The sequence below is a fragment of the Oryza sativa genome, chromosome 6, assembly GCF_034140825.1.
Source record: "Oryza sativa Japonica Group chromosome 6, ASM3414082v1".
Classification (NCBI taxonomy): Eukaryota; Viridiplantae; Streptophyta; class Magnoliopsida; order Poales; family Poaceae; genus Oryza; species Oryza sativa.
Genome location: NC_089040.1, coordinates 7,624,348 through 7,647,142, shown reverse-complemented (window position 1 = coordinate 7,647,142; position 22,795 = coordinate 7,624,348). Strand labels below are relative to the sequence as shown.

The 22,795-nt window shown below is 41.5% G+C and overlaps 1 protein-coding gene, 1 non-coding gene and 1 pseudogene across 2 annotated transcripts; 1 reads left to right on the top strand and 2 right to left on the bottom strand.

Moving 5' to 3' along the window:
* The first annotated feature begins 2,713 nt into the window (after nt 1–2,713).
* Nucleotides 2,714–9,595, top strand: LOC107276119 (anthranilate O-methyltransferase 3-like; annotated as a pseudogene).
* Nucleotides 7,748–7,883, bottom strand: LOC112939492 (small nucleolar RNA Z247). Its single transcript, XR_003243205.1, has one exon. It is a non-coding gene; the product is annotated as a small nucleolar RNA Z247 (small nucleolar RNA).
* Nucleotides 9,596–16,624: 7,029 nt separating the features above from the next.
* LOC107278528 (anthranilate O-methyltransferase 3) lies at nt 16,625–22,460 on the bottom strand. Its single transcript, XM_026026242.1, has 3 exons — nt 22,140–22,460; nt 17,341–17,607; nt 16,625–17,017 (listed from the first exon to the last, which is right to left on the bottom strand). The coding sequence occupies exons 1-3, from the start codon at nt 22,458–22,460 to the stop codon at nt 16,625–16,627; spliced, it is 981 nt and encodes a 326-aa protein (XP_025882027.1).
* Nucleotides 22,461–22,795: the final 335 nt, after the last annotated feature.

Below are 22,795 nucleotides of genomic sequence, written 5' to 3'. Positions count from 1 at the left end.
TCTTATTTAATTATATGAAATTGATGTCAAAGTTTTAAAAGCTTACAAATCTTACATTAAACATCAAATATTTATGATCAGGCTACTTATGAAAATGTCATGTTCTATACTAGTTCTATGAGAGAGTTCAAGGTGTTTTCTGATAAAAATGTGCTTCAACTTTATTACAAACTAAGAGAACCACATTGGGTTTATTTCAGAAAATTGACCTTTTTCATCCACATTGTTTTCCTCTTGTATAGAACATGGGGGCCACGTGCACGTGGGCAAATATTCGCCCAAATCGTAGGAGAACTGGTATGCAGCCCTACCGTGGAAATGTCCGTACGATTATACTCTATCTGTTTATAGCATATCTTTAGGAGTGATCTGTTTGTTTATAGGGTTATAGTAGTATATCTTTCCATATGAAATATAAAATATTATACAATCGGAATCTATCTCAGCCAAATTAACATGACCGGCAGATCTAGTTAGCTAGAAGTATTCTATCTCAATGAGATCAAACGGTGCAAACAATTTCAAGTTAGTAGTGCCAATCATGTAATTCCTCTGTTTCACAATACAAGACTTACTAGCGTTGCACATATTCATATACATGCTAATGAATCTATACATATATATAGCTATATGAATATGGACAATGCTAGAAAGTTTTAATTTACATTGTGAAATGGAGGGAGTAAATTGTATGTTACTCCTCATTTTACTTCATTCGTCCTAACATAAACTAACCTTAATGAGCATGTGACATAATGTAGTGTAATAAATTTAAACAATTATTTATTGTATTAGGTTGTGTCACATTTTTTTTTATTAAATTTGGTTTATTTTGGAACGGAGGAAGTACACGTTGAAGATAAAAAAAATTTGGAAGCATCGTGAATATCTTAAGGAAGATTCATTGAACCTGAGTGTAATTAATAGGTTTTTACCTTTTGAATCTGTACGAAGATATTCTTCTTAAAAAAATAATAGACAGCACAATATGCCCTCCCTAAAAAAAAAGAAGAAGCACAATATATATGGCCTCGTTATTGTCCAATGACTACTCGAAAAAACCAGATCATCAGATGGCCAGTGATTTTCCTGTCGAGGACGTCTGCACCACTTGCAGGAATTATATCGAATTCATGTGGGTATTAAGTCACCGACAGGGAATTCTGAATTTTTCTCAAGGTGCATAATTCGCCTCTTGCTTTCTCAAACCTCACCAACATACTCCAACAATGTTTCATATATTTTTCAGTGGTAATTTTAGATATTATTATATATAGTAATGTAGGTTTAGAGGCTATAAGCCTACTATAAGCTTAGGTGGAGGAGATAGGTAATGAAAAATTAAGACTGTTGGCTCTCATGCAAGAGCTAACTTATCACAAACTCCAAGACAAATACATTAAATGTATAAGTGAGAGATAGAGAGAGGAAAAGAAAATTGTGGCCAACCTTATAGCTAATCTATTATATATGTTGGCTTTAAGATGGGCTAATAATAGGAAGATGGCTATATTATTATCCTTGCTTTTAGTGGTCCTTGAGCCGTCCATGTGGATGTGGTAAGTGTCTGATCCGTTTGCGTCTACTTTAGAAATATTAAATGTGTGTTGCACCTAGGCAATCCGAAATGATTTTTACGGATGGTTGGTCTGCCTTTAGCGACAGGTGGTGTGTCCTGCTGGAAAAAAAACATTTTTAACCGTGTACAAAAATCCATTTCATTCTTGTGTTTTTCAAATAAACACTCATCCAAAGTAAACTGCTAGACAACTCCTCACTTACTGTCAACACCTTGGAGGACTGGATGTGGCAGCCCACAGTATTTTTTTTTCACCACGGCACCTCTTTCCATTTACATGTTGGGCTTGGGCCTCAAACTCCTTTCCTATCTGCTTCCCCATTTCTCTATAATACAAATTTAGCAAATACTCTGCGAATAATATTAAAAGTTTACAAAACTGCAACTATTTAATGAAGACTACCATTTTACTATAACTTAAGCCAAACATTTCACAAAGCTGTGACAATAACAACAATGTTAATAGAAAATTATAACACATGGCCCCAAATTACAACAATACGAGTGTTGCGAGTGTGGATAAAGTTGTATCAGAGCTGTTGTATAAGAGCTGTCACATGAACAAAATTGTAGTTTTTGGATAAAGTCACCAAGTACTGCTGTAGTTTTATGTAACGCCTTACTTAAAATGCAGCAAACTGATAGTTTAACAAAAAGCTGCAACTTTTTGAAATTTATTCTAATATTAATGCTGTTTTCAATGGAAAAACTGTTCTCAAAAGAGACATATATACAATCCATTTTTATTGGAAGCAAACATATGGACATGTATTATAACTAATATAAAATGAAATAATGACTGTACGGCTGAATATATTGCTTACCTTCCATTATCTTGATGAAATCTTGAAATACTTCGTCTGTTATCCATGCATTCTCTGTATCGGACAGTCCAGTGTAATATAAAATGGAACATATGGTTGTGGGAATATATTTGCTTATCTTCCTCGCTGGATCTTGATTATTCCTGGTAACATCAGATCTAATGCCCATGCATTCTATAAACCAAAATTGCAATTGACAGGGACAGCTAGCAAAGCAAAATCTCTCCTCTGCTCTACATATAGAACAAGGACACTGAATGCAGATGCACACACAGGTTCCAAGTAAGCAAACCGAAAATCATTTACACCAAGAGTTTCTCAAGACAATTTGTTAGTCATGAAGATGGAGCTTGACTTCCATATGGCAATAGGTGAAGCAGAGGCAAACTATGCCAACAACTCTAGGCTTCAGGTTTGTCCTTGATCCCAAGTCTCAACCACACTGATCATGATGTGTCATCAAAGCACCTGCAATTGCAACTCTCTGCCAAATGTTCGCACGTACTCCATAGCTGACAAGGCACTCACTTGCATTTTTGCACTAGCGAAAGGCTTTGATTAAGACCAAGCCGGTACTTGAGAAGGTTATGAGACAGGTGTACATGGCTCTCCTACCTCCAACTATGGTGGTTGCTGACCTAGGCTGCTCTGTCGGCATCAATACTCTCCTCTTCGTCTCCAAGGTGACCAGCACAGTAGCTGATGCTCAGTGTCACAATGAGCTTGGGTGTCATATCATGGAGCTCCAGTTCTTCCTGAATGATCTTCCTAGAAATGACTTCAACCAGGTGTTCCAGTCGCTTCAACAGTTTACGAAGTCGATTGCAGCAGGTCATCCCAAGGGAGTTGCGTTACCTCCATTCTATATCTCTGGGCTGCCAGGCTCCTACTACAATAGGCTTTTCCCTTGCCAAAGTGTTCACCTTTTCCACTCTTCGTACTGCCTCCATTGGCAGTCTCAGGTACGCATCTCTATGGAGCCATTGATGGCATGCACTGTTAATGCACTAGGGACCTTTGTATCTATTAAGTAATCTAGCATCTCACAACATTACAAAGATTCCCCCAAAAAATGAAAATCAAACAAATAGAAAAGGAGAGAGATTCACCACATGTCCCTAAATTTTCTAGTTGGTTCACTTAGGTCCGCAAGTTTAGGTACTGATGGTGTAAGGGCACGTATAACGGTATTTAATAATGGACTCTCTTCGTTATAATGCAAGTAAATTTGGTGACGTGAAAGAGAGAGACGAGAGGAAAGGAAAACATGGTTGTTACGCATGACAACGGCTCAGAGTCGACTCTTTGCATTTATTAAGGGAAATTTTATTGCATGGGGTCGATAAAAGGAAAGAATGGTTAAGAGTTATTGTTGTCTTTACTATTGTAGGAATCTCTAAGCAATATGTATTAACTAAGAACTTGTGAAAACTATTGAGGCAATCTACCTCTCGTGGAGGCTGTTCAAGTCATTATATACCAGACAGAGATACAACAATAGTACAACTCAAGACCGAATCGTATATTACTAACCTATACAGATTCTACATACACAAGGAAAACACCTATACAGCATCGGAAACGAATCAGTTATGCAGTAACGTAAGCAGCAGCATCTCTATTGTTTAACACTCCCCCTCAATCATAACTTTGCACAAGTTAAGATTGTTCCTGAAAATTTGCAACTTGCTTAGAGATTGTGCCTTAGTGAAACCATCTGCTAATTGATCACCAGAAGATATAAACCGGATATCCAACAACCGTTGCGCAACCCGTTCTCTAACAAAATGATAATCTACTTCGATGTGTTTAGTTCTGGCATGAAACACAGGGTTAGCAGAGAGATAAGTTGCACCAATATTGTCACACCAAAGTACTGCAGCCTTTGGTTGTGATACTCCAAGTTCCTTAAGCAAGGTTTGAATCCAAATGACTTCAGCAGTAGCATTAGCTAATGCCTTGTACTCTGCTTCTGTGCTAGAGCGGGAAACTGTAGCTTGTTTTCTTGCACTCCATGATATTAAATTGAAACCAAGGAAAATAGCAAAACCACCAGTTGAACGTCTATCATCTGAACATCCTGCCCAATCTGCATCTGAGAACGCACTAATAGTAGTGGAGTCTGATCTTCCAATTTTTAGACCAAATGTCAAAGTGCCACTAACATATCTCAAAACTCTCTTTACCGCCGTCCAGTGCAAAGTTGTTGGTGAGTGTAAATATTGACATGCCTTATTCACCGCAAAGGCTATGTCAGGACGAGTTAACGTTAAATATTGTAACCCACCAACAATACTCCTATACTTTGTACCATCTTCTTCACTCAACAGTACTCCACCTACCGATGAAAACTTTTCCGAAACAGCAAGTGGAGTACTTACCGGTTTGCAATTCCTTAACCCAGCTCTACTGATCAACTCAGTTGCATATTTCCTTTGTGACAGCACCAAACTTCCTTCAGATGACGGCGTTACTTCTATACCCAAGAAGTAATGTAAATTACCAAGATCCTTAAGTGCAAACTCAGCATTAAGATCTTTAAGTAAAGCAGGAATAGCTTGATCACTTGAGCTAACCACAATGATATCATCTACGTAGACCAAGAAGTATATAACCACATCACCTTTCCTATAGAAAAACAATGAAGTGTCTGCCTTGGAAGCACTGAACCCAAGTTGGCATAATTTGTCATAGAGACGATAATACCATGCTCTAGGAGCCTGTTTCAAACCATATAATGCTTTGTCTAACTTGCACACATAATATGAAGAAGACTTATCAACGTACCCAGGCGGTTGCTTCATATATACTTCCTCTTCCAAAATGCCATGAAGAAACGCATTCTTGACATCTAGTTGACGTATACTCCAACCTTTGGAGACCGCAAGAGACAGAACGAGACGAATAGTAGAGATCTTAACAACAGGACTAAAAGTATCCTCGTAATCAATGCCATACCTCTGCTTAAATCCTTTCGCCACCAACCGAGCTTTATACCGATCAATTGTACCATCAGATTTTCGCTTGATCTTAAACACCCACTTGCAATCAATAATATTTTTTCCTATCGGTGCAGGCACTAAATGCCAAGTATTATTTTTAATCAGTGCATTATATTCCTCATCCATGGCCTTCTTCCAATTTTCATCAGCTAGAGCATCATCGAAACAAGTAGGTTCCTTGTCAGAACCACTATACATACCCCATCTAATCGTTCCATCTGTACGAGTAAGTGGCTTACGAATATTACTTTGAAGACGAGTATGAGGCCGGGACACCACAACAGGCTGAATGTTCTGTTGTTCACCTTGCTGAGCCATAGAAGGTCCAGAATCCGCAGAAGATTCAAGAGATAAAGTCTCAGTAGATCCAGACATCTCACCACCAGAAACGGACAATCCCGGCGTAGACTCTGAACCGGAACCTGCCGCACCACTCACGTGTGACCCAGGAGAACAAGTTGGTGATGGAGGTGCAGATTCCGAAACATGCGACACTTGCGGTGACCCCGAAACAGATACTTCTGGCATATGAGCAGAAGAAGCTGGACCAATGCCAGATAAACCACCACTATTTTGATCCAGATTATCATCACCAGAATCCTGTACGTACAGGCCAGCACTAGAAGCATTGTTAGGAGCATTAGTCTCAAAAGAAAAACTATTAATCATACCCCTTGATGATAACAAAGATTCTGGAAGAAGAGAAATTTCAGCTCGAAGTTGGTTTCCAGCATTGGAATGAAGATCAACAAAGGGAAAAACAGTTTCGTCAAATATAACATCTCTAGATATATAGACCCGGCCTGTGGAAATATCTAGACACTTATACCCTTTGTGATGAAAACTATACCCAAGGAAAGCACACTTTTTTGAACGAAATTGGAGCTTACGTTTGTTATAAGGACGAAGATTTGGCCAACAAGCACAACCGAAAACTCGAAGAAAGGAATAGTCAGGATTAGTATGAAACAGAAGCTCCAAAGGGGTAGAAAAGTTAATAACTCGACTAGGTATATGGTTGATCAAATAGGTAGCTGTGAGAAAGGCCTCATCCCAAAATTTGAGAGGCATCGAAGCATGAGCAAGGAGAGCTAATCCTACTTCAACAATATGGCGATGTTTGCGTTCTGCAGAGCCGTTTTGTTGATGTGTATGAGGACAAGAGATATGATGTGCTATCCCTATTTTCTGGAAGAAAGAGTTTAGACGATGATATTCACCACCCCAGTCAGTCTGCATTGTAAGAATTTTCCTACCAAGTTGTCTTTCAACAAGATGCTGGAAATTAGTAAAAACTTGGAAAACTTCGGACTTGTTCTTTAAAAGATATATCCAAGTAAATTTACTATAATCATCAATAAAGCTTACATAATATTTGAATCTCCCCACGGACTGAGGAGCAGGACCCCAAACATCTGAAAAGACAAGCTCCAAAGGAGCAGATGACCGACTGACTGACCTAGAATAAGGTAGTTGATGACTCTTAGCTTGCTGACAAGCATCACAAACTCGCTCTTCCCTCGACTCACTAACAGGGATATTATGTTTTCTAAGAACTCTACTCACAACCGAAAAAGAAGGGTGACCAAGACGACTATGCCACCTAGACTCTGCAGAACTAGTAGAAACAAGAGCTTGACGTCCCTGAGGTGTAGTAGACTTCAAAGGAATTGGATACAGACCACCCCGGGATCTACCTTGAAGAAGAGTGCTCTTCGTTGTTTGATCCTTAACACAAAAGAATTTAGGATGAATTTCAACAAAGGCATGATTATCATAAGCAAGACGATGAGCTGAAACTAAATTCTTTTTAGCCTTAGGAATATAAAGAACATTATTAAGAGCGAGATTTCGATTAGGGGTATGAAAAATAGTCCTTCCTATGTGACTTATACTCATACCTGCGCCATTTGCAGCATGAACTTGCTCATTACCATGATACCTTTCCTTTGTCGTAAGTTTCTCAAGCTCCCCAGTAATATGATCTGTAGCGGCAGTATCCAAATACCAATTTGTATCTACCCCATAAGAAGATACGGCTGATGCCGACTTTGCTTGCTGATGGTGCTGCTGAAAGATTACATCGTCTCCAGAGAACGATCGATCAAAACGCTTCCAGCATGTATGCACTGTGTGACCTTCCTTCCCACACAATTGACAGGAAGGTCGAGAACCATCTCCACGGCCACGGCCACCACGGCCTCTGCCACCAAAACCACTACCGAAATTGCTGCCAAAACCACCTCGTCCACGGCCTCGACCTTGTCCTCGTCCACGTGCTCCTCGTGACGCGCTGTTAGCCGACGAGTGATAGCCTCCTTCAGATTGATTATTTAGATGTGCCTCAAATGAGAGTAGCTGGGCATATAGATCACTGAGTGATATGTAGTCCTTGGAGGAGACCGAGGCAACCAGAGGATTATAATCTGCGTCAAGTCCTCCAAGAATATATGAAACAATATCATCATCATCAAGTTTCTTCCCAGCTGCAGCCATCTCATCTGCTAATCCCTTCATCTTAGTGAAGTATGCAGCAGCCGATGAATCTCCCTTCAATTCTCGAGCCAATTGCGCACGAATCTGAATAATTCGCGTCTTAGATTGCGAGGAAAACATCTCGTTAATTGCAGTCCAGACTTGTCTGGCACTCTCAAGATGTGCGACTTGCACCAGAACTTCTCGCGAAAGCGTCGAGAGTAAATACCCGAGTACTTGTTGATCATGCGCAATCCACTGTGAATAGGCTGGGTTGTTGACGGATTCCTTCACCAAATCGTCGCCCACCTTTTTCTCCACCGTGATCTCAGGTGATGGCACCTCTTTTGTGCCATCAAGATATCCAGTAAGCTGTGCTCCACGCACGGCCGGCAAAACCTGCGCTCTCCAAACCAGGAAGTTGTCTCTGGACAGCTTTTCAGAGACGGGATGTCCTAGCACTGCCGATGAAGACAAAGTCGACGAAGAACTTGATGCCATGACTAGATGTTTTGTGGAAGAGGATGCTCTGATACCATGTGAAAACTATTGAGGCAATCTACCTCTCGTGGAGGCTGTTCAAGTCATTATATACCAGACAGAGATACAACAATAGTACAACTCAAGACCGAATCGTATATTACTAACCTATACAGATTCTACATACACAAGGAAAACACCTATACAGCATCGGAAACGAATCAGTTATGCAGTAACGTAAGCAGCAGCATCTCTATTGTTTAACAGAACTCACACCGGGCTCTATCTTCAAACATGCCCTAAAGAATTCAATTACAAATTTTTGGTTGATACTAAAAACAAGAAAAGAGAAGCAATCACCGTGTCCTTGTTAACGGTTCTCAAGATCTGTGTGTTTTCAATCAGTTTGTTCCATAAGATATCCATGCCCGACAAGATCCTTCTATCTGATCTCTCAATTTGGAATAACATTCAGTTGTTCATTGTTACTCAGCTGATCAAGGACATGAACAAAAAGATGGCATACCTGAATGGAGAGAACATTTACATTGCAAAGAGCACGCCACAATAGATGGTGGAGTTGTACCAGGATCAGTTCCAGAAGGACATGTCCTCTTCCTCAAGCTGCGACATCAGGAACTCGTGCCCGGTGGGAAGATGCTGCTAACATTCCTCGGAAGGAAGAAAGACGACGTCTTGGATGGAGATCTGAGCCATCTCTTTGGATTGCTTGCACAAGCTTTACAATCTCTTTTTACTGAGGTCTAAAGCTCAGTACTTTTTTCACGTAGAATGAATGCCCTGCTGCTACACTATAGATGGCTGTTGGCTGATGATGAGGAATTTTTTTGCTTTGTGACTTCGTATATCAGGGGATAGTGGAGAAGGGAAAGCTGGAGTCATTCAATTTACCAATATATGGGCCCTCCATTGATGAAGTGAAGACAGTAATCACACGGAACAAGCTCTTTTGTATTGACCATATCGAGCTGTTTGAGTCCAATTGGGATCCCTACGATGACTTGGAACATGATGGCATGCACATTAGCCCTCACCGTGGGATGAACGTCGCCAAGTGCATCAGAGCAGTGTCTGAGCCCTTGCTGGCAAGCCATTTTGGCGAATATATACTTGACAAACTCTTTCAGAGGTTTGCGCAGATTGTGGAGAGGCACCTTGCGAAGGAGAACGTGAAGTACTCGGTCATAGTCTTGTCATTGAACCGAAGAGATTAGAGAAGACACATGGCACTTGAGATGATTTTGTCTTTTCAAGAGTCTAAAGGGAAATCATGTTTTTGTTTTTTGAGGAATCTAAATAGAGAAGGCTATCACTCAGGATGGCTATGGAGTTTCGATGCGTGTTTAATTCTTTTCTTCAATCCAAACAACAAATAAACACCACTGACTCCTGTAGGATTTTGATTTACGAATATTACGCAAATTATGCATCCCCTCCCTGCCCCACTCATCCACACACAGAAAGAAACTTTGATACAAACAAGCTCTAAATGGTTAATATTGATGAAAATACACATTATAGCAGAATACAGCGTATTTGATTGATGTTCATATTCATATCTATATGTATCCGCTTAGACCGGAGAACTTTAGATTTAGTTGATTCCCCTCCCCCCCCAAAAAAAAAATTTAACCATATAGTACCATTGTTCAACCAGCTAATGGTGGCAATAACCGTCTAATCGCACTAAATTCGACAGCACAATTTGATATTTACAGGTGTGTAGCGAAAGGAACCTTCACATCGATCCGAGCATCTTCCAAATCCTGCATCCTGAGGTGGTAAATTGTGGTTCCTGCTGCTATGCTGCACGCCGATGTCCTCAGCTAGTGACCGATCTCCATGGCGACATTTCATCGAGCACCTAGCCAGCTTGTATCAGGGAACACAAACCCAGTAAGACAAACCAAATCACTGCTACATATACCATAGTAGTGGATTTTCATTAGTCCCACTCAGCATCCTATGATGTTCACTAACTTCTGAAGCTCAACATGTAAGTGTGTCACATTATCACTCACTAGTAATTTTTATCTAGAGTATTTTAAATCACATGCAAGTGTGCCACATCATCATTCACTAGCAATTATTATCTATAATATTTTAAATATCATGCATACATGACTTTAAAACTCAATATGCAACCAATATCAGGACAGATGCCATTATAAATTCTCTAATTTAGAAATGTATCATTACAATATGTCCATTTGTAACCGTACCATTATAATTTTAGATATATCACTACTTACTCCTTCAGAGCATTCATAAAAAATTTCCACCACTTTGCCCTCGTATTCTTCCTCCCTTTCTTCCTTCCCCCTCCCTCTCGCATGTCTAATGAAGACCGAGCCTCCACTGGAGCTCCTAGTCCTTCAACTTATACCCTGCCTCACTAGCTCCTTCACCCGCTTGCCTACTGTGGAGAAAGAGCAGACAACCTGAGCACCATCACGAGCACACTCTAAGGAGGATGGGTACACGCTCCGAGGAAGACAAGCGGGCGCCCGCCCACCAGAGTAGGCCACCATGCTGCTATGCCTGAGCTCCTTCACGAGCCACCGGAGCAGCTAATCCCGAGCCTTCCTGTGCGGATCCGTCGAGGCCATCCGGCTGGAGCTCTCTCACCTGCTCAAGCTCTAGCATCCGGAGCTCCACCTCTAGATCCTAGCTCTAGTAGTGGCACCGTGTTCGGGTGTCGCCCTCACGCCATCGGCGTCCGCCAACATCCTAGTCGCCAACATTGTTCGATCGTCCTCGTCGTGTTGCCAACATCCGCCAACATCCTTCTCGCGTCATATGTGCCGTCCTGCTTGTCGTCCTCGCACCGCCGGCATCTGCACGTTCTCCTCGTGCCACCAGCACCTACCTGTTATCCTCGTGTAACCAACGTCCGCACTCCATCCTTGCACCGTTATTGTCTAGTCATCCTCCTCATGTTATGTCCTCTGCTCGTCCTCTTCGAGGAGCGGGCGAGCAATGAAGGAGCGCCTGATGGCAGGGTAAAGGCTAGAGGAGGAGCTCTAGTGGAGGCCCAGGCTTCACCAGACATGAGAGAGAGAGAGAGAGAGAGAGAGAGAGAGAGAGAGAGGGGGAGGGGAAGGAAGGAGGGGAAGGAGGAAGAAGACAAGGGTAAAATGGTTGAAAACTTTTTATGAATGCGCTGGTAAGCAATGACATATCCCAAAGTGCTATAAAATTGTAATTTACAAATGGAGAAATTGTAATGACATATTTCTAAACCTGAGAATCTATAATGGTATGGATCCAATCAACCCATTTAATTTAGGGGTATAGTTATGTTCTTTTTTTTTAAAAAAAAGAAATCACATGTAGGGCTAAAAATTTAGGAAAAATTTGTTACAGGACACTAAAAGTTTCTTGCCTTTGGTGTAGGATACCCAATGAACATGTATTAATTTGTTGGAGGTGTAATAGCCCAAATTTTAGCTATAGTCTTAATCATGCTAATGACTTGGTCACACTGTTTGAAAGCAGTGTTGATCGAGCCACTGTGATGTCTAGGACCAGCCTATTAATATATTGAATTGTACAAAGTACATGAAGATATTGAATGAGAGGTGATTGATAATATGATTGATTTAAATGAGATGTGATGTAGCTGAATTTCGATATGATTAAGTTTCTATATTACTATATATAAGAGTGTATTATACTTTTTTTCATAAATGAAAAGGAATACTCACTCACTCCCAAAATATGTAGCTATCTAGAAATAGCTGTATGTTAGGATGGAGGTAGGATATGTTTAATGTGTCCATCCAAGTGAGCACATGGGTTTAGGGTTTAGGGGGTTGTCGCCGGAACCCCCAGGTCGCTTCCACTTCCCCTTCTCCTTGCCAGCGCAAGAGAGGAGCGGATTGTCGCCGCCCTCCATCTCGCTGGGATTCGGACGAAGAGAGAAGTTATGAGGAACGAGAGAGAGAGAGAGAGAGAGAGAGAGAGAGAGGGGAGTGAGCGAGAGAGTCGAGAGGGGGGCTTCCTTCTTTATAGTAGTAATCTCCTTTCACTAATCAACGCGTTTATTCCGTGCTAGGCACGAGGCGTCGCGAGGCGAGGGCAGTTAATTGGGGGACAATTAATTGGGGTTGGGGTTCGGAGAGGTGAGTCTTGCGAGGATCTCTTCGTGCCCTTTTTCTTTTTGTTGAGCAAGGGTGCGAGCTAGTGCAGACGCGAATGGGTTACGCGTACACCATTTACGCTCTAAAGGTTCATGTAAAAAATCCCCCATTTACGGTCAAAAGGTGTACGCATACAGGTGAATGGGTTATGCACCACCAATTACTCCTACGTCGGGAAAACACATCCATCCTACGCTGCAGGGTTGTTGCACGCGAGACGCGACATATGTGCCTAAGGCTCGAAAACACATCCATCAGGTGCCCTACATGGTACACGCCCATGTGTGGATCTTGGGTGTAAACACATACATGCTACGCTCGAAAGGTTAATTTACGCATACGAATGATGAGTTTACGTCCACGATCCACGTGCAGGCGTGAACCATATGTAGGCAACTCGTGATCCCCGCGCGCGTATGTATATGTATGTAACTACTCCATAGGAAAGAAACCCGTGCAAATGCATGGGAAATTGTTTTATTGTTTATAAAAAGAATACTAAATGAAGTGATTTCTCACCTATTCACCGTAAGAACCATATAGTCGTAACATATTGAGCCTACTCATATGGATCATTGGGTCTTTCGGATGTTAACGTATCGATTTGTCTACTGCGGAATGATTTTTGTAAACGTCTCGGAGACTGGAACGCTGACGTAAAGGATCCTCTGCTCGCATCATATGATGATGACGATGACGACGACGAAGACGAGGACGAGGACGACAGTTCATCTGGAGACTTGCCACCGAGGAAGAAGCAGAAAAAATGCAAGTACATTGTAGTAGTTTATATAGTTGAACTACTAGTTATATTTCTAGTGTTAAGTACTTTGGATGTTGGATGTATCGATCATCCCCGTGCCCCTCCCCCAGTCCAGCCAGCCGGCACCCATCAGCCCATTAGGCCCAGCGTGCAAGTCAGGCCCAGGAGGCAGGGAAAGAGGCTGCGAGGACGGCTCAGTCGCGCACATACGTACGGTACAACTAAGGGTTGACGCGTCGATTCGATGTAAGCCGTGCGCGGTTTACGCGTACGTGGGCATCGCGAGGTGCTCTACATGGTACACGCCCACGTGTGGATCTCAGGTGTAAACATATCCATGCTACGTTTGAAAGTTTAGTGTACGCGCACGAAGAATGAGTTTACGTCCACGATCCATGGACATGCATGAACTATATGTAGGCAACTCGCGATCACCACACGCGTACGCGTAAGGCTTCACGCACGTCTCGCCCATACAACAGCCCGAGGTGTGTGCATTATGCCTACGTAAAAACGTACATAGAGAGTACCGCCTACAACACAGTTTACGCGTACGTGATGGCTGATATGCTATTTCGCGAGTCGTGCACGCCCTACGCGTACGCAGAGATCGCTAGGTGCCTACAAGGTTCACCCCTGCCCGTGCCTACAAGGCTTTAACGCAACTTGCAAACCACTGTATGCTAGGTGTTCACGGTGTATGTGGATGGTTTATGCACACGATGGGATTGCGCACATAAACAGGCATGTCGAACGTATGAATAGAATCGATGTGTTTACGTCCGCAATCCGAGGACGGTGGTGGCCCGAGGACAACACCTTGACAAAATTATAAATTATATATATATATATATATATATATATATATATATATATATCACATTTTCAATATTTTGGATAATGATAAGGGGCTAACAATAAATTAAAACCGATGCTGTGTTTGGCTCATAATAGTGGAAATATAAAGGACTATTATATAAAATAGTTACTGCCAAAATGGGCTTCATAATGGATTGACAGTGGGATTTACTCTTATCGTTATTCAGTACACAGTTGAGAGGATTACCTGCTAAGTTTAGGTGGGCCTGGCCCATCATAAATATTTTCTTTCTCACAACATATACCAGAGGAGTGATATCTATCTTATGTGGTTATTTACTTTGTATTTTCTATTTGTAGACCAACGTAAACCAGATGTAACCACAATCGCTTGGTTTTAGCTAGGATCTTCTACATCAGATCATTTGTACCACTATTTACGTGTGCCGATGCAATAGCTTTCTCTAAACGCGATCTACAATAGTAACGCGATATAGAGCGTAAACCATAAAAACTAGCACGTAACTGAACTTTCCACTCGTCTCTTAGCTTTCCGGGGATTCCTTTCTCCTCTCCGGCGAACTCTAACAATGCGTACGTTCTTTCGGTGTGGAATCACGACTAGAGTAAACTAACGATTAGAGTTTATGTTGGTGTCCAAATGACCATAATACCCCTCGGGTAAATTAACCCCATTATTTACTCAGCTGACAGGTGGCGCTTCCTCATTGGTCGCGCCTACCTTTATGCAGCTTTATGCTGACCGCACTTAAAAAAAAGCTCCAATACTTATGGAGTTTTTGACAGATATCAAGGAGAAGGAGCTGAAATTAAATAAGTGATGGTTGTATTTGTTGAGACGAGTAACTATATGGAGAAAATAGAAATTAAATGAGAAATCATTGTGATTGTTTGATATGAGAGTCTGTGGAGAAGTAGCTATATGTTGAGACAAAATATATATAAACACGAAGTAGCAATATTTTAAGACAAATGGAGTATCTATGAACACAACAGGAAACCTAATGTTACTATTTATAAAATGTCTTACATATTTTTAAAGCAAATGAAAAAGAAATACTCCCACACTCCCTAAATAGAGCTATTTCTATCATTGCATCAGTACATAGATAGAGTACATGTTTAAATTGTTCGCCCATGTGAACTACACATGGGTAGGTATGACTAGTAGTGTGACATGATCAAATCAGCATGGGAATATAAATGTAAATGAGATAATACCACATGGATGGAGTAAAGCAGAACACCGAGCTAGCCAGCTAGGCCTCCGCTGTATTATCATCTTGCATTTTGCTCAGTGGCAGCAAAATGACAGTGTGCTTTCCCTTCCTTTTCTTTCACTACTAGAAAAACTCTTTTCCCAGTCGGCCGAATCATATTTTCGCAGGCGGACAAGCCATCCGCCTGCACCTCAATGCCTGCGAAAATAGTTGATTTTCGCAGGTGCGCGCTAGGTCCGCCTGCGAAAATAGCTTCGAGCGCTAAAAAAAAATTGGGCAGCCACCCCCGTTTCCGGCGGTAGCTTCCCGTTCTCAATCCAGTTCCCACCCCTTCCCCATCCAATCCATTCAATTCATCCAGTTCATCCAAAAAAACACCGAATCAATTCATCAACAGTTCATCCAAAATCACCTAATCAATTCTAAAAGAAAGCAAATAAAAACATTCAACAAATCACGGCCGCTGCCCAGCCTTCGTCCGCCGCTGCTGCACGTCCGCGCCGCGCCGTCGTCCGCCACCGCCGCACAGCCGCGGCCCACCGTTGTCCGCGCTGCTGCCGCACGGCCATGGCCCACCGTCGTCACTGCGGATCTGGGAGGGAGGGGCGGCCGGGAGCCGCCGCCGCCGCAGCAGCACGGCCGCGGCCCGCCGTCGTCCGCGCCGCCGCCGCACGGCCACGGCCCGCCGTCATCAATGCGGATCTGGGAGGGAGGGGCGGCCGGGAGCCGTCGCCGCCGCAGCAGCACGGCCGCGGCCCGCCGTCGTCCGCGCCGCCGCCGCATGGCCACGGCCCACCGTGGTCACTCCAGATCTGGGAGAGATGGGCGGCCGGGAGTCGCCGCCGCCGCCTCAACCACCCTCGCCGCTGTGGCCATGCCACCGCCTCGACCCTCCTCGCAGCCACCGCCCGCCGCCGTGCTCCCCCCGCCCCCCTCCGGCCAGATCCGCCGGCCACCGCTCTCCCCCTGCTCCCTCCTGCCAGATCTGGGAGGAGGGGCCGGGAGCGTGCCGCCGCCGCCCTCCGCCGCTGCCGCCCTCCGCCGCCACCGCCCGTCGCCAGCCGCCGCCGCCGGGAGGGGAGGGGAGAGGAGAGGTGAGGTGGGGATAGGAGGAGAGGTGAATGAGAGAGGTGAGGGGATAAGCTTGCCGGCTGTGAGTGGTGAAGGTGTGGAGACTTAGAAAAAATCTTCTCCTATCCCAAGTCTATTTTCGCAGGCGCCGCTTAAGTGGTCCGCCTGGACATCAAATTTCACCTCGATTTATATTTTTGTAGGAGGTCATTTGACTCTATGGGTCATGTCCGCCTGCGAAAATAGGACTCCCACGTTGGAAAAAATGCTTTTTCTAGTTGTGTTTTTCTCAATGTATTTGGTGACATTGCTTGCGAACCTTGAGAAGAGCAATGGCATTATAGACTCCCCGAAATGAGTAGCAAACAACCTCTCCATAACTGCTCTTATGGACTTGGCGACGTTCACCCCAGACTCAACAGGGTCTAGCACAGTATGTCCTTCGAATTCGTCATCTTGTGGATCCCAGCTTGACTCGAGTATTTTGATGTGGTTGATGGAGAAAAGCTTTTGTTGCATGATGGCTGTTCTAACTTCATTGACCGATGGTCCATACAATGGAATGTTAAAGGAGTCAAGCATCTCCTTCTCCACGAGGCCCTGTTGTGGAAAAGTAAGTTACTTTCTGGTTTTATATCAAAGTCTTACATGTTTCTACTCATTAACTTTTTTATCAGTTAAACTTTTTAATGTTTGGCTAAACTTTTAGAACATAACAACATTTTTAACACCAAACAAACATACTATTGAAATATATTCAACGTTAGTCTTAATGAAACAAAAATACTGTTATAATATTTTTATATTATTATATAAATTTAGCAAAACCTATAAAAGTATTAAAAAATCAAAATGACTTGTAATATGAAAACTAGAGAGTAGATAAAATCTAAAAACTTTGAAACAATGATGTTGTTTCAAACCTCAATGACAAGTGATTGTAATGCTTGTGAAATTAATTCATAAAGAATATTTTTATCTTCATCAAATATGTTGTCATTCTTCCGTCCAAGAAAAGTTAGCACCATCTTACCACCAGATATGAGTTCCTCCGAACGCAACTCAAGAAAGTTCAAGAATTCCTTTTCAAATTGCTCCTGGTATAGCTTTATCACTTCTTCAGGTGTAGTCACCGCAATGTAAACGTTTCCTTCATTTTGGGGTTCCTTTTCACACCTCTCCTTAAACATCTGCAAGCAGAATCATTGTGATCACAAGAAATCACTGGCTTTACAAATAGAAAAAGTTATAAGGCTGACTTATATATAGAGACAACAACTCAAAACATCAATTTACTCGATTTTCATTATCACATTTCTCAAACTTCTAAATGATGTGTGTCATGTGCAAATATTTTCTATATAAAATCATTAAAAACATAAAAAAAACTATTTTTAAACTTGTAATGGTTAATACTTAATTAATCATGTGTTATAATGATTAGTTCTGTTTTATGAGCAGTAACCCGCTCCAGCTTAAATGTGGTTTCGAACTCAACCTAAGTCTACTTTGCATCCTCTAACTACGTTATGGTTGGCATTTCAAATCTTCCAATCATCAAAGAAAAAAAAAATGTTAGAGAGCGGCTTTATTATATGCATGCCTGCGAGTCCATCCATGAAAGTGCCAGGATCTGGCAAATGACCTGCACTGACGGATCCACTCTCGATCGTCTTCCCCCTACACTTCATCGGGAGCTTCCCAGCGGAACATACGGAGTGCGTGGTCGTGTTATTCTGGCTCTTTAATTTTGTATGATTTGGCTCCCAGATCTAATTTTGTGTTCTTTAATTGGATTTTCCATGACACGCTATCACGATCGGTGCATCCTCGCTTTCATAAATGTGTCATGGAAAATCCATTAAAATAACACAAAATTAAATTATACGTTAAGCATGGGGATAGCGGATAGCTAGCATCTTTCTTCAAATTTTTGAAAGGAAATGTGTAAAATGTATTAAAAATATACATTATACCATGGACTAGTTTAGTCATCCTTATGGGCTACAACATAGTGCAATGACAAAATTATCATGTTCAGTCAAAAAAGAGAAAAAAAAATACTCATATTTGTCAAAGGCGAAGCGTGTTGAGGGCACTGTCCTAGAAAACCTATCCACGGTCTCTGTACCACCAACGTTGATCAACAGAGATACTATTGAAGCTTGGCTGCTTAGCAGGGCCGCAACAACCCTCATAGATAAGTGGCACAAACTCAGGGCTAAGGTAAACAAAGCCCAAGGCTTTAACCGCACCGGGGGCCAACTCCAGCACCTTGCAATCATCCCCCCCCTTCCCCCAACACACACGCACACACCGTCACTAACGCTTTGGTTCTTGCACCGACCACGCCTTGTCCTAGACAACATTGCCCATAGCCACGGCGATCGGATCTCGGAGCCTTCTCCTCTCCCTTCACCTCCATGACCTCTTCGGGTGCTTTGTCCTCTGCCACCCTCATCCTATCGTTGGCCTCATTGTCGCTCTCACCATCCTCTTCCTCATCCTCTAATGAGGGTCCTCGTCAGAGTCCTTTGGGAGGGACCCGTTCTACTAGTGATCGAGGTAGTTGTCCACTTCATCGTCAGGTATTTCATATAGCATTGGTGGGAGCGATGACGACAAGGTGTCCCCACCATTCTTCACCTCTCTCTCGCTGGTGGTGATATACTGCAGCTGCTGCAGTGAGTCCACTATGACCGGAGAGAGATAGACAGGAGGTGGGGAGGCGAGGTGACCGGAGTGAGTGGGAGACGAGGTGAGAGGCGAGAAAACACCCATTGCCCCCTACTTATTGGAACAAAGATAAGGCATGGGAGGTGAGGAGGCGTGCCGTGGTAACGGAGCACATGACCAGCGATCAGCTGATTGGTCTTCAAAGGAGGAAGCGAACGATGTTCTCGTGTATGGTAGTGGATGTAGTTGAAGACTTAAAGTAGTTGCACGAAGAATATGAATGGACACAAACAGGTGTGCTTTTCAAAGTGCGCTGCCAGGAAAATGTCATTGACATGGGCGGCCGTTTGTCCTGCATTGCATGTGTACATAAACCTACTTTTGTAGGCGGTGACTTACGATAGCCGCCTACGAAAATCGTGTTACTATGACACCCTCAAAAGTAGAATTGGTTTTTACGGGTAGCTATATTCAGTGGCAGCTCGTGGTATTATATTTACACGGGCGGCTCTTGACTCCCTTTATTCGGTAATCTAAGCATGCATTTTGCAGTTTTGTCCGTCTACAAAATTAAGGGTGAGTGGTATATGAAAATCATTTTTCTACTAGTGGTTAAGCTTTATTTAGCATGCAATCAGGAATCAACTTATCAATATAATGGTAATAAAATAGTTAAATTAGAGCATGAATAGGAGTATATCAAAAGTTGATCACATATCAATTAATTTGTACAAGCATGTAATCATAGGGTCAAAATGAATTATAATCCAGTGCTTAGTTCCGCACACTACCACAATTAGACCATCAACAACATGAATGAGAAGTACCACTTGTATCAATATATAATATGCAAAGACTCCTAATAATAGCAACGGCAATGGTATAGCACTTTGCACAAATAAGAAAAATAAGTAAATATTCAGTAAAAAAAAAGAAAAATGAGTAAATAGGGTACCTCACAAGTCAAAGGCAAAGCGCGCGTTGAGGGCACTTTCCTAGAAAACCTATCCACGGTGAATGTAGTCTATATACCAATGATTCACCAATGTTGATTAGGGGGTGTTTAGATTCAGGGGTGTAAAGTTTTGGCGTGTTACATCGAGTATTATATAAGGTGTCGCATGGGATGTTCGGGCACTAATAAAAAAACCTAATTACAGAATCTATCAGTAAACCACGAGACAAATTTATTAAGCTTAATTAATCCATCATTAGTAAATGTTTACTGTAGCACCACATTGTGAAATCATGGAGCAATTAGGCTTAAAAGATTCGTCTCGCAAATTAGTCGCAATCTGTTCAATTAGTTATTTTTTTAGCCTATATTTAATACTTCAAGGAGGTGTTCAAATGTTCGATATAACAGGGTGTAAAATTTTTGTGTGGAAACTAAATAGGGCCTAACAAATATATATTGAAGCCGCATCAATAACCCACATAGATAAGTGGCACAAACACTGGGTCAAGGTGGACAAAGATAAAAAACCAGGTGGTATTATACTTAGGGTTCACTTATTTTGTTTGTTTTTGATATTTGAGGGGTGTAAAATTTTCGATTTCATAGTTGAGGGGTATTTCTTGAACCTAATAGTTGATGAGAGGAGTACTATATTACTCCTCACAATTAATGCAACATATATATGGAGTTATCTCTACTATACATTATGTAATGCCGGGTGCAAAACAGATGTGATTCCTTTATACTTGAAAAAGAAATATTGTGTTTATCTAAAATATAAAATGTGCATATTTTTATACATAAAACCCAAGACTTGTAGCTTTTGACTAATAATTATACTAACAAAATATATGTTTAGTTGCACACGAGTTGTATTATCCAATATTTGTATTGGAATATACTTCCGTAGTATGTTGATTTCATAATTAATAATAAAATATATTTCATTTCAAAGGTCAATTGTAGAACCCAAGCTAGAGGAGAGGAATGATTTGATTCACAAACTAGTTGAGTAACATTAAATCTACCATTAAAGATCAAAGTCTTTACGTGGTTCCATCATATAAATTGAATGCTAACAAAAAAAAAACTTGGCCGAGAGGAATTGGAGGGCAACAAGCAATGCTATTTTTAATTAAAAAAATCCAAATTATTCCCTGAATTTTTTAGTCCACCAAATTACCCCCTGAACAACAATAGTTCATGGTAACTCGGACATTTTCCCTTTTTAAGTATGCATGAAACTATTGATCATATTTTCTTTGACTGTCAGTCTGCCACGTTGCTTGTAATTTCAAAGTTAGTTTTGGAAATTGGCTATAGGGAGTGCCTAGGTCCATAAAAAAGTTGGCTGGTTGAGTACATTATGTTGGTCATTTTGACATTGCCATAATGATAAGGTTTTCAACAATTAAAAGTTGTCTAGTATAATGTTGATTATCTTCACATGTACCACAGTTGACTCCACTCTTTCTCCTTGATGGTATCACAGCAAGAATATGATACTATGCGCAGTGACACTATACTTGAGGAATCGTTAGCCAATTCTTTTATTTCACTTTTAGATGACGTAGTACCAACCAAATGTCGTGCTTAAATGTATGTGATTTTGGATTTTTTTTTCAGTTGAAACTTTTCTAGAGGGAGTTAAGGGGTTTCTCCCATCACCTTATGTCTCTATTTTAGGTATCAGAACTCAATGGTTGTGTCTAATGGCTGTGGCCGGAAATGTAAACAATTTTCATTATCTAAAATAATGAATAAACATAATGAGAAAAAGATCAATGTACAATAGTGAAGATTGTATGGGAGTTAATACGCTTATACTATGGGATGAAGAGTTAGCAAGATCTAATTTCTCATGGTTTACAAGCTTTAAGTCAAAACATTCTAGTGGATTGGTGATCTATTAGATCCAAGAGTTGTACATACAGAAACGGAGTAACGCACTATGTTGTATCATTAATGCTCTCAGCATGGATATTCAGTACAAATCTTTAAGGGTTATTAACCAGTTTGCACACTTTCACGTCAAAATTACATAACTGAATTAAGCACTCGATGAGATAATCGTGTTGATGTAATTACCGGGGAAAGCCAATGTAGGGAATACGATGAATGGAAGAGGTGAACACTCTTGTCAGGGAGCACCCTTGTATAGTAGGATCTTGGCAATCCAACAACATAGTACTGCGGCAGTGTATCTGCTTCTTGGTCTTGATCTTTGGTGACCAAATTATCAAGTTGTTCTAATGATTTAAATAGGTAATTAAAGTCATTACCAGGCAGATCATTCAGGAAGAACTGAAGGTCAACTGGGTGGTGACCTATGCTTGCACAATATTTGCTGATCACTTTTATCACCTCAGAGATGAAGACTAGTGTATTCGGTCCTGAAGGGCAACCCATGTCGGCAACAAGTATCGTCTTAGGGAGGAGTGCAGTATATACTTCTTGTATTGCTTCCTCAATCATTGGCTTAGTTGCAAGCAAAGCTTTTGCCTAGTAACATCCATGTGCACATTGAATAAAGTTAATTGGATTGGAATTATAACAGCTGGATTTTGTATATCCTTTGACGTATTTTATAATGTACAAAACATCAAACTTTGTAAAGGAATAAGTAATAATTAATTAAACTACAAGTACATTTACCGTATTAAATTTATATCAATCGATTCATCTTTCAAAGTTCATTAAAGATAATTACTTAAAAGCTATTTCAAATACATTGAATGATAAAT

Excerpts from the sequence above, each read along its gene's own strand:
- LOC107278528 (XM_026026242.1), bottom strand. The coding sequence starts at position 22,460 with ATGGGTTGCCCTTCAGGACCGAATACACTAGTCTTCATCTCTGAGGTG. Across the intron at positions 17,608-22,139 it reads CCCTACATTGGCTTTCCCCG|ATGTTTAAGGAGAGGTGTGA; the intron begins GTAATTACATCA and ends TTCTGCTTGCAG. Across the intron at positions 17,018-17,340 it reads TACAATCACTTGTCATTGAG|GGCCTCGTGGAGAAGGAGAT; the intron begins GTTTGAAACAAC and ends TTTCCACAACAG.